This window comes from Syngnathus typhle, linkage group LG4, assembly GCF_033458585.1.
Source record: "Syngnathus typhle isolate RoL2023-S1 ecotype Sweden linkage group LG4, RoL_Styp_1.0, whole genome shotgun sequence".
NCBI classification, from domain to species: Eukaryota; Metazoa; Chordata; class Actinopteri; order Syngnathiformes; family Syngnathidae; genus Syngnathus; species Syngnathus typhle.
In genome coordinates, this window is record NC_083741.1 from 8,689,306 (window position 1) to 8,708,957 (window position 19,652).

Below are 19,652 nucleotides of genomic sequence, written 5' to 3' on the forward strand. Positions count from 1 at the left end.
TGGGCCAGGTGTAATTACTTTATGATGTCATTATTTGAGTACCAAACCAACTATTTGGGGTCTATTTTCTTATTTTCTTGTGTGAATTGCACATCACATTGGTCATCGATGCTCTCGCTCAAGCATAAGTGTTTGTCATGAGGGCATTGGTGAGCTGGCAAGTGGATAGCACAAAAACTGGGCAACACCGCAGGTGTTGTCAAATAATCACAATTGTCTGCTTACTATTTTTGCACGTTTCCAACCTGTTTGAGCAATCTGACCCATGTTATTATTAGTATTTATTATAACAAATAGGCCACCAATAGTCATCACCTACTCTTGTCTCCCTTCAGATCTCCAGCTGGTATGATAGAAAGCACTCCTTTACTGTTTGGAAATGCCTGGAGGGTCTCGTCAGCGTGTACGCCCAGCTTGATCACTCCTCAGCTTGACCCCTGCGACACACACCAACAAGCTGGTCAGTTTTTTTTTTAAGATCATCCCATTGTGTTAATTCATTAGATCTTTTTCAAAATTTAGATAAATATTGATTCTGACTTTTAACTACTTGTTAAATGTACTAATTCAAGTTAGTTTGAAATGGTTTATACTGGAGCACGCATTTAAATACGCACTTAAAAACACACATCCCAAATTTCTTTCAAAAAAGTTTGTACAATGCATGCATATTTTAATGCCAAATAAATAAAATAAGCTATAGAAAATAAAAAAATAAGCTATAAAATATTAATTGATGATTATTTTTTTGTACAGCCTGTTTTTTTTTTTTTCCTAATCTTATCACCTCCTTTCTTCTTTGTTTTTGTTCAGTGGCCTATGCATCCGAGATGTGTGATATTCTGAACCGGGATCTGTTCTCTCCCTGCCATGAATACCTCAGTCCAGTGCCATTTCACCAGCAGTGCCGTTCAGATACCTGCAAATGCGGAACAGCTTGCCTTTGCTCTGCTCTGGCTCACTATGCTCGCCACTGCCGCCGATTTTCCATAGTCATTGACTTCCGGTCACATATACACGACTGTGGTGAGTTTTGGACATATTTGTGTTCTGTCATACATAGATAATGGTCTTCACTTAACCATGAGTTTCCTAATTAGAGGCACCGTGTGATAATTTTTTTTAATAAACTTCATAAGCATAATTTCAATATCCCCAAAATGTTTTTTTTTAGCATTTTCTTAATCATGTTAAAACTTCTTGAAGTTGACCCTATGACTAATTAGCTGGTCCTCATGACTGTGAGCAAATTGTGTTGCGTGGAAATATAGTCACTAGTAAAAATGAGATAAATAGCTGTCTGCTGAATGTCAAAGGCTCAAACTTTCCATGGATGTTGTGTGCCACTCTGACTGCAGCGGTCACCTGCCCCATCACCATGCAGTACGGCGTGTGCGTGTCATCCTGCCAACGCCGTTGCTCCGCCCTTTCCTCCTCGCAGCACTGTGGGGGGGAGTGCGAAGAAGGCTGTGTCTGCCCGCTGGGATTATTCTACAACCAGCTAACACACACTTGTGTGCACAGGTCAGGCTGGCTGAGGGATGGGTCAGAAATCAAGACAAGTAATGTAATGAACCTTTACCTTCATAAAAATGCTATAATATTTGTTCAGTTTGATATGATGGTTCAACAAATTATTTTTGTAACCTACCATACTATGCAAATCCCTTCCATTCCAATCCATTGAGTTCGGCGGAAACTGGACTTTTTGAGAGCCCAATCAGTCTGCACTCCCATTTAGGCTCTTTTGCCATAGGAGATGTACAAGCTTACTCTTTCCTAACTGTCCCACGATTTCACATCCTTCTGCAGCATTGCTTACTATGTGATAGAGTTACTTCAAGGAAGTGACCGTGAAACCCCCCTTTCAGTCCCACTTAGGGTCGAGACAACACAGATATCTGATAACCAGTGGGAGAGAACTTGTAAGACAGAGGCCAATTTGTGGACCATATGTCACAAAGCCTTGCCAGTTACCAAAGAAGAGATCAACTTGAATTTTATCTAACTTTGTAAATGCCTCATGTTGAACATTTTATAACACCAAGCAACTCATAAAGTGTCAGAATGATAGCAGTAACTGTTTGTTTACAAATGTATCTGGGCAAACAATGGCCCGGGTACCGGCCACATCCGGCCTGCCCCAGCCCAGCCCTCACAATAACCAAGAAGTCTAAGTTTGGCTTTTTTCATGTGCAGTTGTGGACGCCATTTTAAGCAGGTAGCATGCACACACTACTTGTGTCTGTAGTGTTGCCAAATAGAAATGCTCTCATCATATCTCGCGACTTATCCGACTTCTAATTTTAAGTGTGTATGTGTGATTTTAACGTCTACTCATAATTTAATTTAAAATGTATGCAGTACTTCCAAATTATAATAATACATACCATAGTTACATACATGGCAATTTATTGATGAAAGACAATAGTTTTTTCGAAATACATAAAACATTTAGACAAAGTTTAGGTTAGCATGTTGGCTTGGCCCTCACTTCCAGTTCCTCATGTGGCCCTTTTGCAAAATGAATTGCCCACCTCTGATATAGTTTATTTACACTATGAATACACGATAAATATGGACTAGCATACATATTTCTTGCATTTTTGTCTTGCATCAGACACGTTTCTTTTCTGTCTGAGTGGGGTGATCCATTCCTACACACTCACTTTGAACTTACACAAGAAACAAAAGAATAATAAAACGAAACATATATTTTTGCCTTTCACCTTTCACAGGCAACAAAAAGACTGGCACTATGCTGATTTTCCTTGGATTTATACACCGGACGGTTGCGGCTGCAGTTACTGAACATTTCTTCCAAATTTTATACAGCACTAATTATGAGGTTTACCAAAATACAAAGTTCCTGGTTGTTAGTATTTGGTTAAAGTCATGCAGTCACTCTAAGCGATAATATTATGATTTTCTGTGTGATGTGTATCAAGAGGACAATGACCTTAGAGCCTGACCACCCAGTGAGGTAAACGAGGGTGTTCTGGCAAAACCGATTCACCCCCTCCTGATCAACCCCAAGGCGGGTGGCCAGGTGCAGCCCACCCCGAGGGCCGCCCCAAGCCACGGGAACACACTGACCCTGGGGTGGAAGGGCTGTGGGTGGGATTGGAGCATGGAATGGGGGTGAAAAGGGAAGTAAAGCCACCCCTAACCCTAAGGCCTGCGATTGTGGGTAACTCTGTATCACAACAGAGCTCAGAGAAACACTCACCCAGACTGGAAGACAGGCCTACGCAGTATAAAATGTATGATAGCTATGCGAGTGGTACACTGACATATGACTAAAACTATAAAATTGAGATTGTATATGGATCACAACCACTTTCCAAGATGAAATAAAGGATGGCCGTTTTCTGAGCAAGCAGCATCAAAATTGGCCTCAATGCGAGGTGATTGCTAACGCTAAATTGTTCCAGTGAGTTATTTGGCAAGGTTCATTTTCAAGGAAGACCTTCTTGGCAATTGTTCAACTCACATTTGCATTGCATGGACTGAGTAGTGCTATTTGTTTGTTCTTTGGCGATATTGCAGGAATGAGTGTCCCTGCACTTTCCTCGGTGCTGATTACGAACCAGGAGACGTGATCATGACATCAGCAGGTGTTCAGTAAGAGCTTCCTCTCCATCACTGCCACTCCTTCATGTTTAAAATGGAACTACACCTCATAGATAACATGCAGCACTTGTTTTTCGTAACCTTCCAAACTATATGGTAGCTTAATTTCAAAATATAATGACTGAGGGAGACTCACACATGAGGTTAGTGTAATCAGATTTTAAGAGGTCAGATTTCTTCAGTAAAACAAAAACAACGTTTCAATGAGGTTTTATTTCATTTCATGTCAGTCCCACTTGACACATATTTAGAAGGCATTTCTTTTTAAAAGCTCCCATAATACTTCTTCTAGATCCAGCATTTGATGAGTGTTGGATGCCTCAAAACACAGACTGACGCCTGTCCTGTCCCCACACTGAGATTTTTATTTTATTTTTTTAAATAAGAATTGTTTAGCTTTTTCTCTTTCCTCAAATGTCCTAATGTTCATCATCATTGTGGCTTTTCTCTTGTTGTCCTTCTAGGCTGTGTCTGGATGGTAAATTTGTGTCACAAACAACAGATGGTGGTAAGTACAAATTGTAAATCACTTCCTTTACAAAGATAATGAACAAAGGGTTTAAATAAAATAAATGCAATCTTTTAGAAATAATGTACCTAAAGCTTTTTAGGGCACAAAATTCTGCATTATTACTTCCATTTACAGATGGATTCCTCTTCTTAACATCTTCTGCTATTTGTTCTGTTCATGCAGACAGGTTATGCCCTGAGAGTCAGTTATACCACAACTGCTCTGAGGATGAGAATGGCCTTCTTCCAGGACGAGGTGTGGCCTGTGAGCGTACTTGTGAATCTTACCTCCTCAACCTGACCTGCTCAGCACATGAGCCATGTCTAAGTGGATGTACTTGCCCATCTGGGTGAGTAGGTTTTGAATGTGGAGACGGAAGACAAGGAGGTTAGAGGCTAATGTACCGTTATTGCTACTACTGCAGACTACTATTCTCAGGCAAACCTTTGAAACTAACGTCATCATAGCCATCCAATGAGGGCCTCCAGTTATTTGATCCCGATAATCCAGACTGGCTACATGCCCAAAAAGAGGGTTAAGTGGTTTTGTTCTGTGAGACCAAGCAAAAAGTCATCATGATAACAGTACACACTAGCAGGAGTTAAAGAAATGTATCCAATTTAATGACCTCTTTGAACCGATTGCAGGGATGACTGGCAGATGTAGACTGTTTTGTGCTAGGGTGAGGAACTTCTACATAAATCGAACCAAGCCAACCAGTGAGCACTCATTTTCAGACAGGGCATAGTAAATGTGTTGCAGTGTAACCTCATTATTTATATTTAATATAAAACGGTTCACTTATCCAATATCCTCAGTGGTAGGTCGAGTAATTTATTGAAAATCAGAGAAACAGCTCTGTACGCACACTTTTCTTTCATGAGGCAAAAAAACTGGCAAAGAAACCTCGGGCCGATATGCGAAAAAAAAGAAAACTATATTTTTTACAACCCAAACGTCACAGGTATTTTATACAGTGTATTATGGCCACAATTTAACTTTTGCCTGCAATTCTGTAAAAATGTGAGCTTTTCCAGGGAAGAAAAATGCATGGGAAGTGAGAATTTTTATAACAGCTTCCCCATATACCCGGATTGTCATTCATCTAAAATTATGGTGTTTGACCTCCATGTTATTCGTGAATGCATGTGATGAAATTTCTCAATGTTAAACTTGCCCCTTCCCACTAAGAAGCCATGAGTTCCAACAGTGTTAATTGCTAACGTCATTACACGGAGAAAAGGTTAGCCAGGTGCACAAACAGCTCCTAGTCTTAAGGACTCTGTGTCATTTAGAAGGGTGAGTCATTCACTTCAGTAAGCCAAGATGACCTTTAAAATGACAAAAACTTGGATGCCATCATTTTATGTAGTTTGTAAAGGGCTCTTGTTGTTGTGAATGAGGCCACAAGGTTGACCAAAAGTTTATTTTCTACATTAGGATAAATAGATAATGCATTGAGAAAAAGTCTCTTTTAGTTAATAGTGTTAAAATGCTTCTCTTCTAACAACAATTTAACAGATTGCACATAAAACCACATTTATAATGTTTTTCCACAAACAGCTTAATATTTGTTCATTAGTAGTAATATTTACTGTATTTGGTTTGATTCTAATAGAGGCTGCAGTCTACACTAACATACCATTTTTTTCCATGTGTAATGCGCCCCCATGTATAATACGCACCCTAAAAATGGCATGTCAATGCTGGAAAAAAGCCTGTACCCATGTATAATACGCACCCAAATTTTGACTCCTACTTAAGTCCGTAAACGTAAAATTATTTCAGAAAAAATATCATCTTTGGGAACAACCGGATGTTATTCTGCTGGTCAGTATCACTGCGCATGCGCTAGCAAACTCAATAGCGAAGAAATATTTCGGATTTGTTTAGGGTACATTGTGACAGCAAACGAGCAGGTGATCGAGCAAGCGTCTGATACGAGAGCATTGTGTTCGTATGGAGCGTGTTTGAAGTGAACAGCAGAGAAGAAAGGAACAAGGCAAAGTGTTGTGAAATACAATATTACCTGTAATACGCATTTAGGTCGAGAACTGAACTCTCGCTCTTTATATAGCTGACGTGTCTTGCGCATCAGTTCTGCGCATCTGTAATGGCGGCCTCCGGTTTGCGATGGAGATTAAAAAAACAAACAATATTTGACAATAACACACCATCAAGGACTCCACCATCGCATCAAACGATGTGTCGTCAATTATGAATTTTAATAAGTGTGTTGGGCAGGATGGCTGAATGCGATGCGCGATTTACAACAAACAAGAAGAAAGGTGATTTCAAGTTTTATTTTGAGGAAGATTTTCTTCAAAAATTGTTGTACCATGATTTTCTTCCAAAAAAAACAAAACATTTTTTTTTTTGTATCCATGTATAATGCGCACCCGAGATTTTAGGACAATAAATTAGTTAGATTTTGCGCATTATACATGGAAAAAAACGGTAATTGTTCTGATAATTTCTTTGTCACATCACAAGTTTGGAATAGGAGAGTTTGAAGGGTAAACCGTGTGACAATTACATTATCTTCAATTACATTAAAACTGTCTCGAGCAATATTCTACGCATATTTGGGTACAAACACTAATGTAGGTGACTTTGATGCGAGTCATTGATACAACAACTTGGCTGGCGGTTAAAGGAAACTGTTAACAGCGTTTTATTTAGGGTGTAACTCTACTCAGTTGCATCGGGGGGGTTTCAGAAGGGGTCAATCAGTTTGTCACTTCATTGTCTGCACCCTGACTAGAGGATGTAACTCAGCCGTTGATATTACAAGATACTTATCAGCTTCGCATTGCAGAGCGAGAAGTAAATGGAGGAGTGAATCAGCCTAAAAAAAAAACGCTCTCTCTTGCTGTGTGAGAATCCGATTGTCCAGATTTCTCATGTGGGTAGCGAATCTAACCACTTTTTCTTCATCTGTGCTCACTCGTGCAACTTTGCGGCGCTCTCGTTTCTCTGGCATAGTTCCTCTCTGATTGTGAGGCTGCTTTGGTTCTTCTTCTTTTTTTTTGTGTATGTGTGGACTGTACTTTTACTTTAATGGTTGGAAAAAATGAACACATTGTGGAAATGAAACACAACTAAGTGTTGACCATTGCCTCAAGTTACACTTTTGACTTCGACAATTCCAATTCTTTCGTATTTTGGAAATGAAGATAGAACATTTGAAGTGTTCTATTGACCATTTCAGAGAATTGTGTATATTATGTGTATTACATCATGCCACATCAACAGGTTGTGAATATACAAACTTGGATTATTTCTTAAAGGGGGAAATCATTTTAGCATGACTTTTTTTTATTTTTTTTTATAAAGGACAATCAGGAAGAACTTTTTAATCAGTTTTGATACAGTTAGATTCGTCTCTGATTTGCAGTTTGCAAGAAGCAACTATCTCTCATTCCTATCACTACTGTACTCCACTTTAACTTTGAGTTTACGTTCTAAATCTTATTTTTCATCCAGTCTGTCCCAGCTCAATGTCTGGTGCACGGCATCCGCTTACAACACAGGCGTCAAACTCAAGGCCCGGGGGCCAGCTACGGCCCGCCACATCATTTTATGTGGCCCGCGAAGACAAATTGTGCATCAAATTCCTGTGTCATTACTAGAATTGCAAATTGTCTTCACTTTTAATAATATCTTTTTTTTAAATATTTTACCAGTTTCTACTCATCTGATTTGAAAATGAGTTATTTGTCAGTTTGTTTTGTAGCTTTTACTGTATATAATATGAGGTGCTCATACATTTATTTGGGTTGACAGTCATAATGGCCCTCTACAATGCGGCCCGCGAAAAAAACGAGTTTGACACCCCTGGCTTACAATATGCAACACGGGTGTTTTACAATGACTGTATTACAAGCACTCCTTGATGGTTGTTGATCAACACTTAATCACATATTAGAAGTATATAGAAAGACGCCGAAGAACACACTCATGATTTGTTCAACATCCTTTTTCTGTCAGCTTGTTGAAACATGGAGACGACTGCTTTGAGCCTGATGCGTGCCCCTGTCTGTGGAAAGGAAAAGAGTATTACCCTGGCGACAAAGTGTCTTCCCCCTGCCATCAGTGGTACGTTCATGGCTATTCAGTATCATCTAAAATCGGATGGAGTTTGTTGTTTTTTAAATGGTTTGTCCGGTTTTCTCATTCATTTCATTGATTCTTCATCCATTGCGTATCGAATACATTGAAACAAAGTTAAAGCAAAATCGTAATTTTTGTTGACCTAAAATCTGATACAAAGTGATGAGATAGTCAGCAATGTAAGTGTCCACCTGATATCATAATTATATTATCACAGAGGAGAAAAGGTTTGGCAACAAAGTGGGCGCTTGTATGGCTCTTTGATTATTTCTGCTGTGGTGAAAGGAGTCCCTCTCCCAGTGATCTCACGCTTTCCTTCCATTTGTGATCCAGGTTGAACATGATGATGACAGCCCAACAGTGCAATGAATAGTGATTCAGCCATTTGATAATTCACTTCCTTTATTCTCATGTAGACAAATGAATGGCCCAGAGATGTGAACAAACTCTTTGTAGTGCAGCGACAAAAAGTTGACCCTGAAACTTTGCTGTCTTTGTAGTATTTGTCAGCATGGGACCTTCCAGTGTGTGTTCCGTCCATGTCCATCCATGTGCACAACTTACGGAGATCGTCATTACAGAACCTTTGATGGCCTGCTCTTTGACTATGTTGGTGCTTGTCCAGTTTATCTTGTAAAGGTACATAAAGTGTTTTTAAAGCTTGTGTTTCAGTTTAAACTCCCATACACCTCACTGCATTTCCCAGTTTTCTCTTGACCTCACTATGTTTCTTAGCGTCTAGAAAAAGAAAATCCAAACCAGCTTTTAAAAGTAACGTAAGCAAATATTTGGAAATACGGTATGTCCAAATATACCATTTTAATTCATACATTCTAAGAATTAGACATTTTTGTTTTTTCATCTATGTGTTTTACCAAAATGTAGACATGAAGACATTCTTCGAAGAATACCAACTCAGGATGACAATAAATAAGTAAAACCTCTATAGCACTTCTATAAATGACGTAGAAAAGAATTTGCAGATTTTATGGCAGAATGAAAATAACTGAGCTAATTTGGTGATTCCAGTGGCCCCTTAGTTTATGATCAAGCAACGTAACCCAAACCGGTTATGTGAACCGGAAATAATCATCCATCATTAATTTTAATCCCCATTGAATTTTAATACCCCTGATCCCTTTTCCATCCAAATTATTGTTGATTATCCAATTGTTTGATTTGTGACCAATACTTTGCACTTTGTTCTTTATCTGGCTTGCTCATCCAGTCCTCTTTTGCGAGATCTGTGAAATAGCCGTCAATTACTTAAATTTGCATGCAGTATTCATATATCAATATCAATGGTGTACATTCCAAACATCATCCATTGAGACTTTGACAGCGATTGTCTTTGTTGTGGTTTATTATTTCCTGCACAGAGCAGTGCCGATATGATTTTCAGCGTGATAGCAGAAAACATCGACTGTTTTGAGAATGGCATGATCTGCAGGAAATCTTTGTTGATCAGCATTGGAAGATCCTTCATAGCTTTTGATGATGACACTGGGCAGCCTGTAAGTCACATATTCTAGTTTTGCGTCGCCCTTTATTATCCTATTGAAAATTATTGACAAAATTATATTGAAAAATATTAAAAATCTATCAAAATATTTGATGATAACATATTATTTTACAGTAAACAAATGCAGTCAATTTTGTGGCAAAATATGTATATCTTGCAAATCAAATCACACCTAGTAATACTTACTATATGTATTATAGAACCCATCAAGTGTCATAGGAAAGAATCAGAAGATGGTCATCTGGCCTGCCGGCTACTTCTCTGTGATTCATTTTCCAGAGGAGGTCATCACCATCCTATGGGACCGTAAAACCACGATCCACATTCAGGTTGGACCTCGTTGGCAGGTATGTAGCACAGTCCTCATCAAAATGCTTTGCGGTAGGTTTGTGCTTTCAAAGGAACATTGTCAGTATAAATGCTTAATTTCAGAGATTCATGAGTTTATTTATATTAGAAAATATATAATCGTCTTTTGATTTTCATATTTACTGTGCATCATGGCTTGTTCAACTTCCATTTTTGCCATTTCTTGTATACTATACTGTTTCTTTTGCATTTGTCAATTTATAAATAACAGTGTGCATTTAACCATGACTACGAGATCCACGATGCTGCTGGTTGCTACTGTTTTGTTTTTTGAAATTGATGCAACAAATACTAGATGTATTTCTTTTTTAAAATTTATAATAACTCCTGGAAATCATTTTAATAGTTGGTTGGAAGCAATGACAAGAAAGCATTTGTGCTCCAAAAGTTTACTTATTGGAGCAGCATAAATACCTGTACATGCCAAAAATACATATTAATTGATTTAATTAAAACAAATTGAACAAAAAGTAAAAATAATTTAATATTTGGTTATTCAATTGCTTTGAAATTTTAGTTTGGATTTAGATGGTCATGAAAAAGCTCTTCATCTCCCAACAAAGGTTAATTCTGCTCAATGTTGATGTTATCAGGAGAAGCTGAGTGGTCTATGTGGAAACTTTGACATGAAGACAGTGAATGAGATGCGCACACCCGACCACATGGACACAACAACATCACAAGAGTTCGGAAATAGTTGGACAGCAGCTGCGGTGAGTCATTGTGCTGCATTTTACTATGAGGACAGTTTGATAAGCCATTTCACTATCATGCTCCAAATGATCGTCATCCTTTTATCATCCATCTATGTTAAAAAAATGTTAATTTGTGTTCAGTGTGTGAATGGTCCAGATATGAGACACCCGTGCACTCTGAATCCACTCAGAGAGCCGTTTGCCAAGCAGCAGTGTGCTGTCCTGCTCAGTGAGGTCTTCCAGGCCTGCCACCCAGTGGTAAGTGGTGGTCCGACATGAACTTGCACTAAATCTTCGATCCTACGCAACTTAAACAGACAATATAAGGTACAAAGCTAAATGACTAGAGCATAAACCTTAGCGCTAGCGATTCGATGAGTTTCCGTGACCAATTTAAAGTTCACGGAAGCACCTCACCTAGTCACTCACAAGTCAAAGAGCGTGGACGGACACAGTAGTAGAATAAGTGGCTGCTTTAGTCTTGCTTCCATTCAATTCAGATACATAGCATCAAAATAATTTACTCTATCCGCCTGATATTGTCATCTGCGTATTGCATTTCTTTTAATAAAATGTCAAGGGGACGGACGGCTACAAACCCTAAACCTAACCCCCCAAAAAACAAAATGAGAAAAAGACTCAATGAATATAGGTCTATTATGAAGTACAAATTAGATGGGATAAAAGGTACACCCAGGACTGGTTGGGGACATAAGTACATATATGAGCAACCATTTACACTCGCAAACTCATGCAAAGTCCACAGCGAAAGGCCAGAGTTGGGATTCGAACCCTGAACTCCGAACTGTGCCACTGATGTGCGAACCATTTTCCCACCATGTTTCCCACACATAAAATTAAACATTATTAACCATAACATATCTTGTTGGGGAATGATTCCTTGGAATAGACTACTTGAGGTGTTTTCTTCGCTGGTAGGTGGATGTTACCTGGTTCTACATGAACTGCCTGGCAGACACATGTGGTTGCAATCGTGGAGGAGATTGTGAATGCTTTTGCACTAGTGTGGCAGTGTACGCTCAACGATGCTGTCACCAGCGTATTCCTGTCGATTGGCGCGCCCCCTCTCTGTGCCGTAAGTTGACAAGTAACATGTACATAAATATTACATATATTCGTCAAGAACAATGCAAATTTAAAAAAAAATATTTCCTTAACACACAGGTGTCAAACTCAAGGCCCGGGGGCCAGATACGGCCCGCCACATCATTTTATGTGGCCCGCAAAGACAAATTGTGCATCAAATTAACATTACTAGAATTGCAAATTGTCTTCACTTTTAATATCTTTTTTTTTTTTTTAAATATTTGACCAGTTTTTACTTATCTGATTTAAAAATGAGTTATTTGTCAATTTGTTTTGTAGCTTTTACTGTGAGGTGCTCATACATTTATTTGAGTTGACAGTCATAATGGCCCTCCGAACGAAGCTATGACTACAATGCGGCCCGCGAAAAAAATGACTTTGACACCCCTGCCTTAACATGCAGTCATGATAAAATGTTTTATAATCATACTTACCAGTGTATCTCTATTTCTTTCTGCAGCATTTGATTGTGAATTCTACAACAAAGGTATAGCAGCCTTTCCAATTTGTTTGTTGATGTGAATATAGTTCTACAGTAGTTTCCGCAGCAATGCAGATTAGCGATACAAGAAGGGGAAAGTGTTAAATGTAAAATGACAAAGCTAGCCGATTGGGGACCGTGTTGTCATGGGAGGTAGGATACACGGGAAAACGACAAAAAGATTTGATAAGCAAGTATAGGAGCAGAGACGTGACCCTGATGCCTTTTAGTACTGTCTATGCTTGATTTAGGCAATTTATCTGACAACTTCAAAACAACATAACAAATTTTTCATGACCACAGAGTAAACCACAAGTTTTTCTTTTTTAATGAAACATTTCTTTTCAACAACGTGCAATAACATAGCTTCATTTCTACAGTTCTTGGTAAAGGCCCTTTTAGGTTTCTCCCCTTCAGAGATCGGACTTCGGCGCTTGTTGCCAGCAGGTCCAGCGGCTCAGTATTTGTGAAGCGAGGAAACCTCAGTGACACCGCCGACACCCTCTCACATTTTATGATGACACCAGGCCTGAGCAGAGCCCGACCACATGGTGTGTTTCTCCTATTAACTCAACAGGCTTCATCTTAACCACTAGTCATTAATGGTCAGGATCAACAGTTCATTGCAAGAACTCACCCTTAGGTTTTTTTTCTCAGTTTTGCTTCCATTTTTCTCATAACCTTGAACTGGATGAGTGGTATATAGTTAATAGATGAAAGATCTTGAATTCTACAGAATATAGATGTCAGCCAATAAACTGTTTTGCTTTTACAAAATGCTCCAGAAACTGGTGGCATAGAATTTGTCTATTTCTTTCCCCTCAGACACATCGCGGATATCCTTTGAGGCAGCGCATAGACCCAATTATTTTCTGTACGTGAGCCCCAGTGGCCAGGTGAAGCTGGTCAAGTGGGCAGAAAGCGAGGCTTTCTGGGAACGAGCCACCTTTGTGCTCCACAGGGACACCTGGGTCTCAGGCTATGACTCTCTGGAGTCCCACGCAAAGCCTGGGTTCTTCTTACATGCCACCCTCCCTCGCCTCCACCTGCTCAAATATCGTTACACAGACAGCTTCCGCAAGGCCACTCTTTTCAAACTTGCAGGTATTACTCACTGACTCGCTACAAGACCTATGGCGAAACACCAAAACCGATTGAATTGTGAGGAAATGACAGTAAATAATATATGACACATTTTCACAAGCAAAGACAATGTTAAAAAAATCACAGGAGTGACTTTAATCTCTTTTTTTGTTGTAAACTCTGCAGGCTTATCAGTCATGATATTATTTTTGAGATGACAGAAATGAAGGTCAAACTGAGGTGTTAAATTATTTGCCTTACTGGGTTTTTCAGGCTTCACTCAGCTGACCGTGAGGTCTTGACACCGGGTTCAAATGGTCTCACTGCTCCTCCTTGGGGTCAAAAGTCAACAAGTCTGGCTATATTTTTATTGCAGCTAAAACCAGTGCAGCATTTGTCTTCCTTTAAAGAATCAAGTCTTAATTTTTATGGATGCAGAAATGAGACAAAATTACAATTACCGTATTTTCTGGACTATAACTTGCTCCAGAGTTAAAGCAATAAATTCTCCTCGGGTGACTGAGCCCTGTGCATTCATAAGGCCACTTTATTCACCCAATTGGCAGACACAGTCCTGGTTGCACCCAGTTAGTAGATCAGCATCCACATCGGTTTGTGGGCGCAGTCTGTTTTGCGTCTCTTTTTACATGTTCAAAATTTCAATAAATGTTTTGTCTTTTTCATGAGGCTCTGGCCCAGATGACCTGCCTCGTCCACAGTGCCAGTGGAGATATGACTCCTGCGTCAGCCCGTGTTTCAAAACTTGCAGCGACCCATCAGCGGAAGCCTGTGTTGCCATCCCACGGTGAGACTTTATCTAATTCGTTCACGCCGACCGTTGTAGTCAGGAGGCATATTTTTGTTACTATCATAATGTTCTCACTTGGAACTAAGTGTGGATAGGGGTAGGACATGATAAGGCTTTCTATAACATATTGTTTTTCTGAATTGATCTGTATGTTCATCAGAGTGGAGGGCTGCCTTCCTGTCTGTCCCCCACAAATGGTCCTGGATGAAGTTACTCGTCGTTGTGTCTACATTGAAGACTGTGAGTAGAATCATTCTTGATTTTACTGATATGTTTCTTGTATGCAAGTATTGATGTTAATTTGCAATACTTGACCCCATTGCTAAATGAAGTGGTCATCCTCTATATCGGGGGGCAGACAACCCCGGTCCTCAAGGGCTGGTGTCCTGCATGTTTTCTGTATCTCCCTGTTGCAACACACCTGATTCAAATGATCAGGATTGCTATCCAGCTTCTGCAGACCTTGCAAATTTTCTGACCATTTGAATCAAGTGTGTTGCAACAGGGACACATAGAAAATATGCAGGACACCAGCCCCCAAGGACCGGAGTTGCCTAACCATGCTCTCCTTAGTCACAATTTGGTTTATTAAAGCCTAGCACTCTGAAATGAATACAAACTATCAGTGGTAACGTATTTTCCGGACTATAAGGCGCACCTAAAAACCTAAAATCTTCTCAAAAACCGACAGTGCGCCTTATATATGGACCAAATTCCTAAATTTAAACTGGCCCGAAGCATTGTGTCATGAAATCAATCATAAGCCCGCTGAAGACTATGAATCATGAATCAAAAAGACTATGGATCATTATTTTGTGATTATAAAGTAATTTGTTGCATCTGAAGTTTAAATAAAAAAGATAAAATGGAGAATGATTTGATTTGGATTAAAAATCTGACATAATGCATTAATGGTGCGCCTTATAGTCCGGTGCGCCTTATATAAGGACAACATTTTAAAATGGGCCATTCATTGAAGGTGCGCCTTATAGTCTGGAAAATACGGTATATCCTAGTGTGTATACATTTTCTTCTCACATGCTCTTCATGGTTTTGGGTTTAGGTATCAAAGCCCCAGTTATTTTGCCCATCATTCCAACCAGTGCCATACCAAGTTCTAGGACTATATCCTCTGCGCCGACCACTGCATCACTCAAGACCACCACTAGTCTATCTGCCCCTTCTTGGTCTACTCCAACCACCAAAATCACCACCACTGTTCTTGCTGTGAGCACGCCACCATCAATTTCTGATGAGTCAACTCAACCAACCATCCCCTCACCTGCTGCACTTCCTGAACCTTCCAAAACAGCAGCACCTCTTGCACCATTGCCTCCCACTTTAAGGCCTGAAGTGGATGAACCTCTGTCCACTCTAAAAGTTACCAAAGACCATACCGCTGCTAAGAGTGCCACCATCAGCCCCTTTGGATCCAGCACCTTCAGGTTTAGTAGTACTCCCTTTGTAATCACTTCTCTTTTCTGGTTAACTTCCTCCACCAGGCCCACTGTCTCCCTCCGTCCTCGCGTCACCACAAAAGCCACGCCCACCACAACATTAACCACTAGCTCTTATGAGGGGGCAACATCCGCTTTTCCGCTTGCCACTGAGAAGTCCACAGAGACAAAACTTCCATTTGTGGTGTTCCCATTTGGAACCACTTCTCATACACCGCCAGTTTCAGAGACTTCAACAGTGACAGACCGGACCACCCTACCCAGATCTACTGACACTACATACACTGAATCTAGGAGCACAAAGCCTTTAACACTAGGGAGAACTCCTCCAATGTCCCCAATCGCACCTGCCACTCCTGGTTTACTAAGTACAGCCTCTTCAACCACTTCCCCCCTGTTTGCACCACCTCCTTTCAAAACAACAACCGCATCAACAGTCACTTCACCAACAACCACAGAGTCAGTCACTCCAGTTGAACCCTTTAAAACCAGCACAACAACACAGTTCATTAGTCCAAAGACTATGACTCCCCCTGTTGCTGAATTCACCACTGAGAAGGTAATTTTAACCACCCCAGCTGCTCCTGAGCTACCAACATCATTGCCAATCTATTTTGCTTGGACTTCAACTGTCCCCAGTCCGACCTCGGCAGCCTCAGACCGGCGATCAACTACAAAAACAACAACCGTACTTGAATCTACCACGTCCAAAATAACTGCTGCCACCATATTACTGACTGCTCAGCCACCCCCTAAATTTACAGCCACAATTCCCGGGTCTACTTTGATTCAGTCTTCAACTTCAAGATCTCCAACAATAGCTGTAGCCACCACTGTGACAACCAGTCCAATTTTATCTGCAAAGTCAACTGCCCCACCAGTTAGTCCCAAGGAGACCATTCTTCCTCCACTATCATCAAGCTCCACTACGCAGACTTCACAACCATGGCATCCTCCCGGTTTCCTTACCTCTTCCAGCCAGTTGTACAGTCATACAAAAAAGACAACAGTACAGCGCACCTCTCAAACTGTTCCACATGTGGTCAGTTTGACTAAAACAACTGAAGTACCTCGACTTCCAGTGCCAAGGCCAGTCATCACCTCTGCTACAGCAACTGCAGACACTACTACAACTGCTAAGACTACATCTTACAGGATGCCTACTACAGAATTTAAAACCAAGACACATATTACTTCAGTGCGTCCCCCTAAACCCGAAGTTCCTGGTACTTTTCTCACAATAGGGCCTACAAGACCTGTCACTGTAACCACCACCCACAGGCCTGTTACAGTACAACCAGTCGCAGTGACAATGCATCCAGTAACGAGCAGCGTGGAATTTACAAGAGACACAACAACGCCAATTTCATCTGTTTCTCTACCTGACATAACGTCTTCAACATCCAGAAAACCAACTTTCCCTATCAAGGTCACCACACAGCTTGCGTCAACTGTAAGATCTACATTTGCTGCAACAACTACAACTACAACCACACAGTTGACCTCGATTAGACCGACACAGAGAGTTCCAGTGACAAGAGTTACACCCAAAATCATATCAACCGAGAGGCCAATCACAGCAAGGGTAACTATAGAAACAAGACCGCTGACAGCAACCATCAAAACAAGCAGTTCACCAACTGTCGCGCCACAGCCAAGTAAAACAACTGTATTTGGAGCTCCATCTCCAACCACATCAGCAGAATCATTAACCTCAGTGAGCACAACAGCCCCTGCAGACACAACAACAATGCCCACCACAGTGGTCCCACCTCCTATGCCTGAGGCAACCATACCAATCTCTGGCCTGACAACCACAAAATCTGAAGCGGCACCAGGCATTTCCCAACCAGTAACATCTCCACCACTTGCCATAACCATCCAGACTCAGAGACCTGCTATTACTCCTGCTATATTGTCTGTTCCTGTAACCAGAACAGTCCAAACAACTGTGCTGGATAGGATGAATCGTACCAGTCCTGGTGTAACAACATTGGAAAAATCCAAGCCTACATCAGATAGTGTAACAGCCCCAGCTGTATCTGTCACAAGGATGTGTACGGTGGGTTCACTTTACAACATCCATTTATTGAGCATCTCACCATGGTCCTAGATTATTCGAATAGATTTAACTGATAAAACAGCAATCGAAAAGGAAGCAAAGGATTCCTAAACAAAAAGTATTACGTTATTTTTGCAGTTGTTGGATAAACCGCACAAGATTTGAATGTTCCTACTCTGTTTATGTTTTTAAATCAGCCTCCATACGCAGAGATTGTTGATGAGTGCACCAAGTTCATCTGTGTGGACAGCCAGCTCGTCTTGTTCAATAAGTCCCAAAGCTGCTCCTTCTCCTCTGAGCCGATGAACTGTGGCCTTCTTGGTTTTGCCATATTGTCTAATGGTGACAAATGTTGCCCCCTGTGGGACTGTCCATGTACGAAAAACACAATGATTGATTTATATGTACTTAATCCAGTGTTGAGTAAATAGATTCATGATGTCACTGTTTCATGGTTTCTGTTGCAGGTCGCTGCTCTTTGTTTCCAGATTTGAATGTGATCACATTTGACGGAAGTAGTGTTGCCATCTATAAAGCTGCCTGGTTCATAGTGAGCCAGTTACCCAATGAGACAGTCAGTGTTTTGGTACAGGAGTGCCCTGCTGGATCAGACTCACAAGTAAGCCATTGTCATACATAAAGAAAAAAACTATTGTCAATTTGATGTAAATAACTTTTTGAAATGTCTTTTGAAGCTTCGGTGGAATTTTACAAACCTATGTTTGGTAACACTCAACATTACCCATAATTTCGACCACATCATTATCGACAGGCTCCAGAGGAGGGTAGGACAAAGTGGATTACTTGTTCTTAATACGTACAATAACTCAAACATGAGGGCTGGAAGGCTCCAGTATGAAATCATACTATTAACACTAACACATTGCACATTTTTCCTGCAGCTGTATGTCAACTCACGATATGCCAGGCCTCGTTTTAAAAAGCTTGGTTTTGAGATCTACGACACAGGCAACATGTATCTGATCCGAAGCCCTACTGGTCTCAAGCTGCAGTGGTATCACAGCACTGGAATGATGGTGATCGACAGTGGAAGCCCCAGCTCCAGCAAGAAGCTGCCTACTGTGGGCCTATGTGGTATGAACTGGCTTGAATAGTCAAGCCTGCAGTGTACCCAACATGATTTCATTTTGCATCAATTAACACAAAACGTTCTAAGATCCAAGATCTATTCACGTTTCCTTTTTTATGGAACATTATCACAGTCAAAGACAAAAAAAGGGATAATATAACTAATGTTTTTTTTAGTAGATCTTTATGGATACATTCTTGCTTGACAGCAAGTAGGGTCTGGGTTACATTATTTCTCTATGCTTGACGTGGGTTTACTCTTTATATTTCCGTTTGCTTCCCAAAGTTCCAAATAATGCATGTTAGTTGTCTGCAGAGGATTCCTGTGTGTGGTAATATGTCATTGACCTCGGTCTCTCTCATCTTAATGAGGAAAGAATGTATCATTTATTAGTAGTTATCACAACTCTATTATCAGTCAGTATAACACATACGTAACTCATGAAAACAGTGAACAGTGAAAACTCGTGCTTAGATCAGGGATGTCCATCCATCCATCATCTGTACCGCTTGTCCCCACGAGGGTTGCGGGCATCCTGGAGCCTATCCCAGCAGTCATCGGGCAGTAGGCGGGGGACACCCTGAATCGGTTGCCAGCCAATCCCAGGGCACACAGAGACAAACAGCCATCTGCACTCACACCTAGGGGCAATTTGGAATGCTCAATTGGCCTACCAAGCATGTTTTTGGGATGTGGGAGGAAACCAGAGTGCCCGGAGAAA

General features: G+C 40.6%; 1 protein-coding gene across 1 annotated transcript in view; it reads left to right on the top strand.

Moving 5' to 3' along the window:
* The window catches only part of otog (otogelin), a 41,858-nt gene that overhangs the window by 10,811 nt on the left and 11,395 nt on the right, over window positions 1–19,652 (top strand). The window contains exons 15-37 of the mRNA XM_061276666.1: window positions 309–460; window positions 814–1,026; window positions 1,359–1,524; window positions 3,550–3,624; window positions 4,098–4,141; window positions 4,328–4,493; window positions 8,135–8,242; window positions 8,758–8,896; window positions 9,637–9,771; window positions 9,980–10,126; window positions 10,742–10,861; window positions 10,985–11,101; window positions 11,783–11,939; window positions 12,411–12,437; window positions 12,812–12,982; window positions 13,257–13,535; window positions 14,202–14,319; window positions 14,483–14,562; window positions 15,386–17,841; window positions 18,039–18,216; window positions 18,309–18,460; window positions 18,537–18,626; window positions 18,744–18,936. Coding sequence (XP_061132650.1) covers window positions 309–460; window positions 814–1,026; window positions 1,359–1,524; window positions 3,550–3,624; window positions 4,098–4,141; window positions 4,328–4,493; window positions 8,135–8,242; window positions 8,758–8,896; window positions 9,637–9,771; window positions 9,980–10,126; window positions 10,742–10,861; window positions 10,985–11,101; window positions 11,783–11,939; window positions 12,411–12,437; window positions 12,812–12,982; window positions 13,257–13,535; window positions 14,202–14,319; window positions 14,483–14,562; window positions 15,386–17,841; window positions 18,039–18,216; window positions 18,309–18,460; window positions 18,537–18,626; window positions 18,744–18,936 — 5,483 coding nt within the window. The remainder of the gene's footprint in view (window positions 1–308; window positions 461–813; window positions 1,027–1,358; window positions 1,525–3,549; window positions 3,625–4,097; window positions 4,142–4,327; window positions 4,494–8,134; window positions 8,243–8,757; window positions 8,897–9,636; window positions 9,772–9,979; window positions 10,127–10,741; window positions 10,862–10,984; window positions 11,102–11,782; window positions 11,940–12,410; window positions 12,438–12,811; window positions 12,983–13,256; window positions 13,536–14,201; window positions 14,320–14,482; window positions 14,563–15,385; window positions 17,842–18,038; window positions 18,217–18,308; window positions 18,461–18,536; window positions 18,627–18,743; window positions 18,937–19,652) is intronic.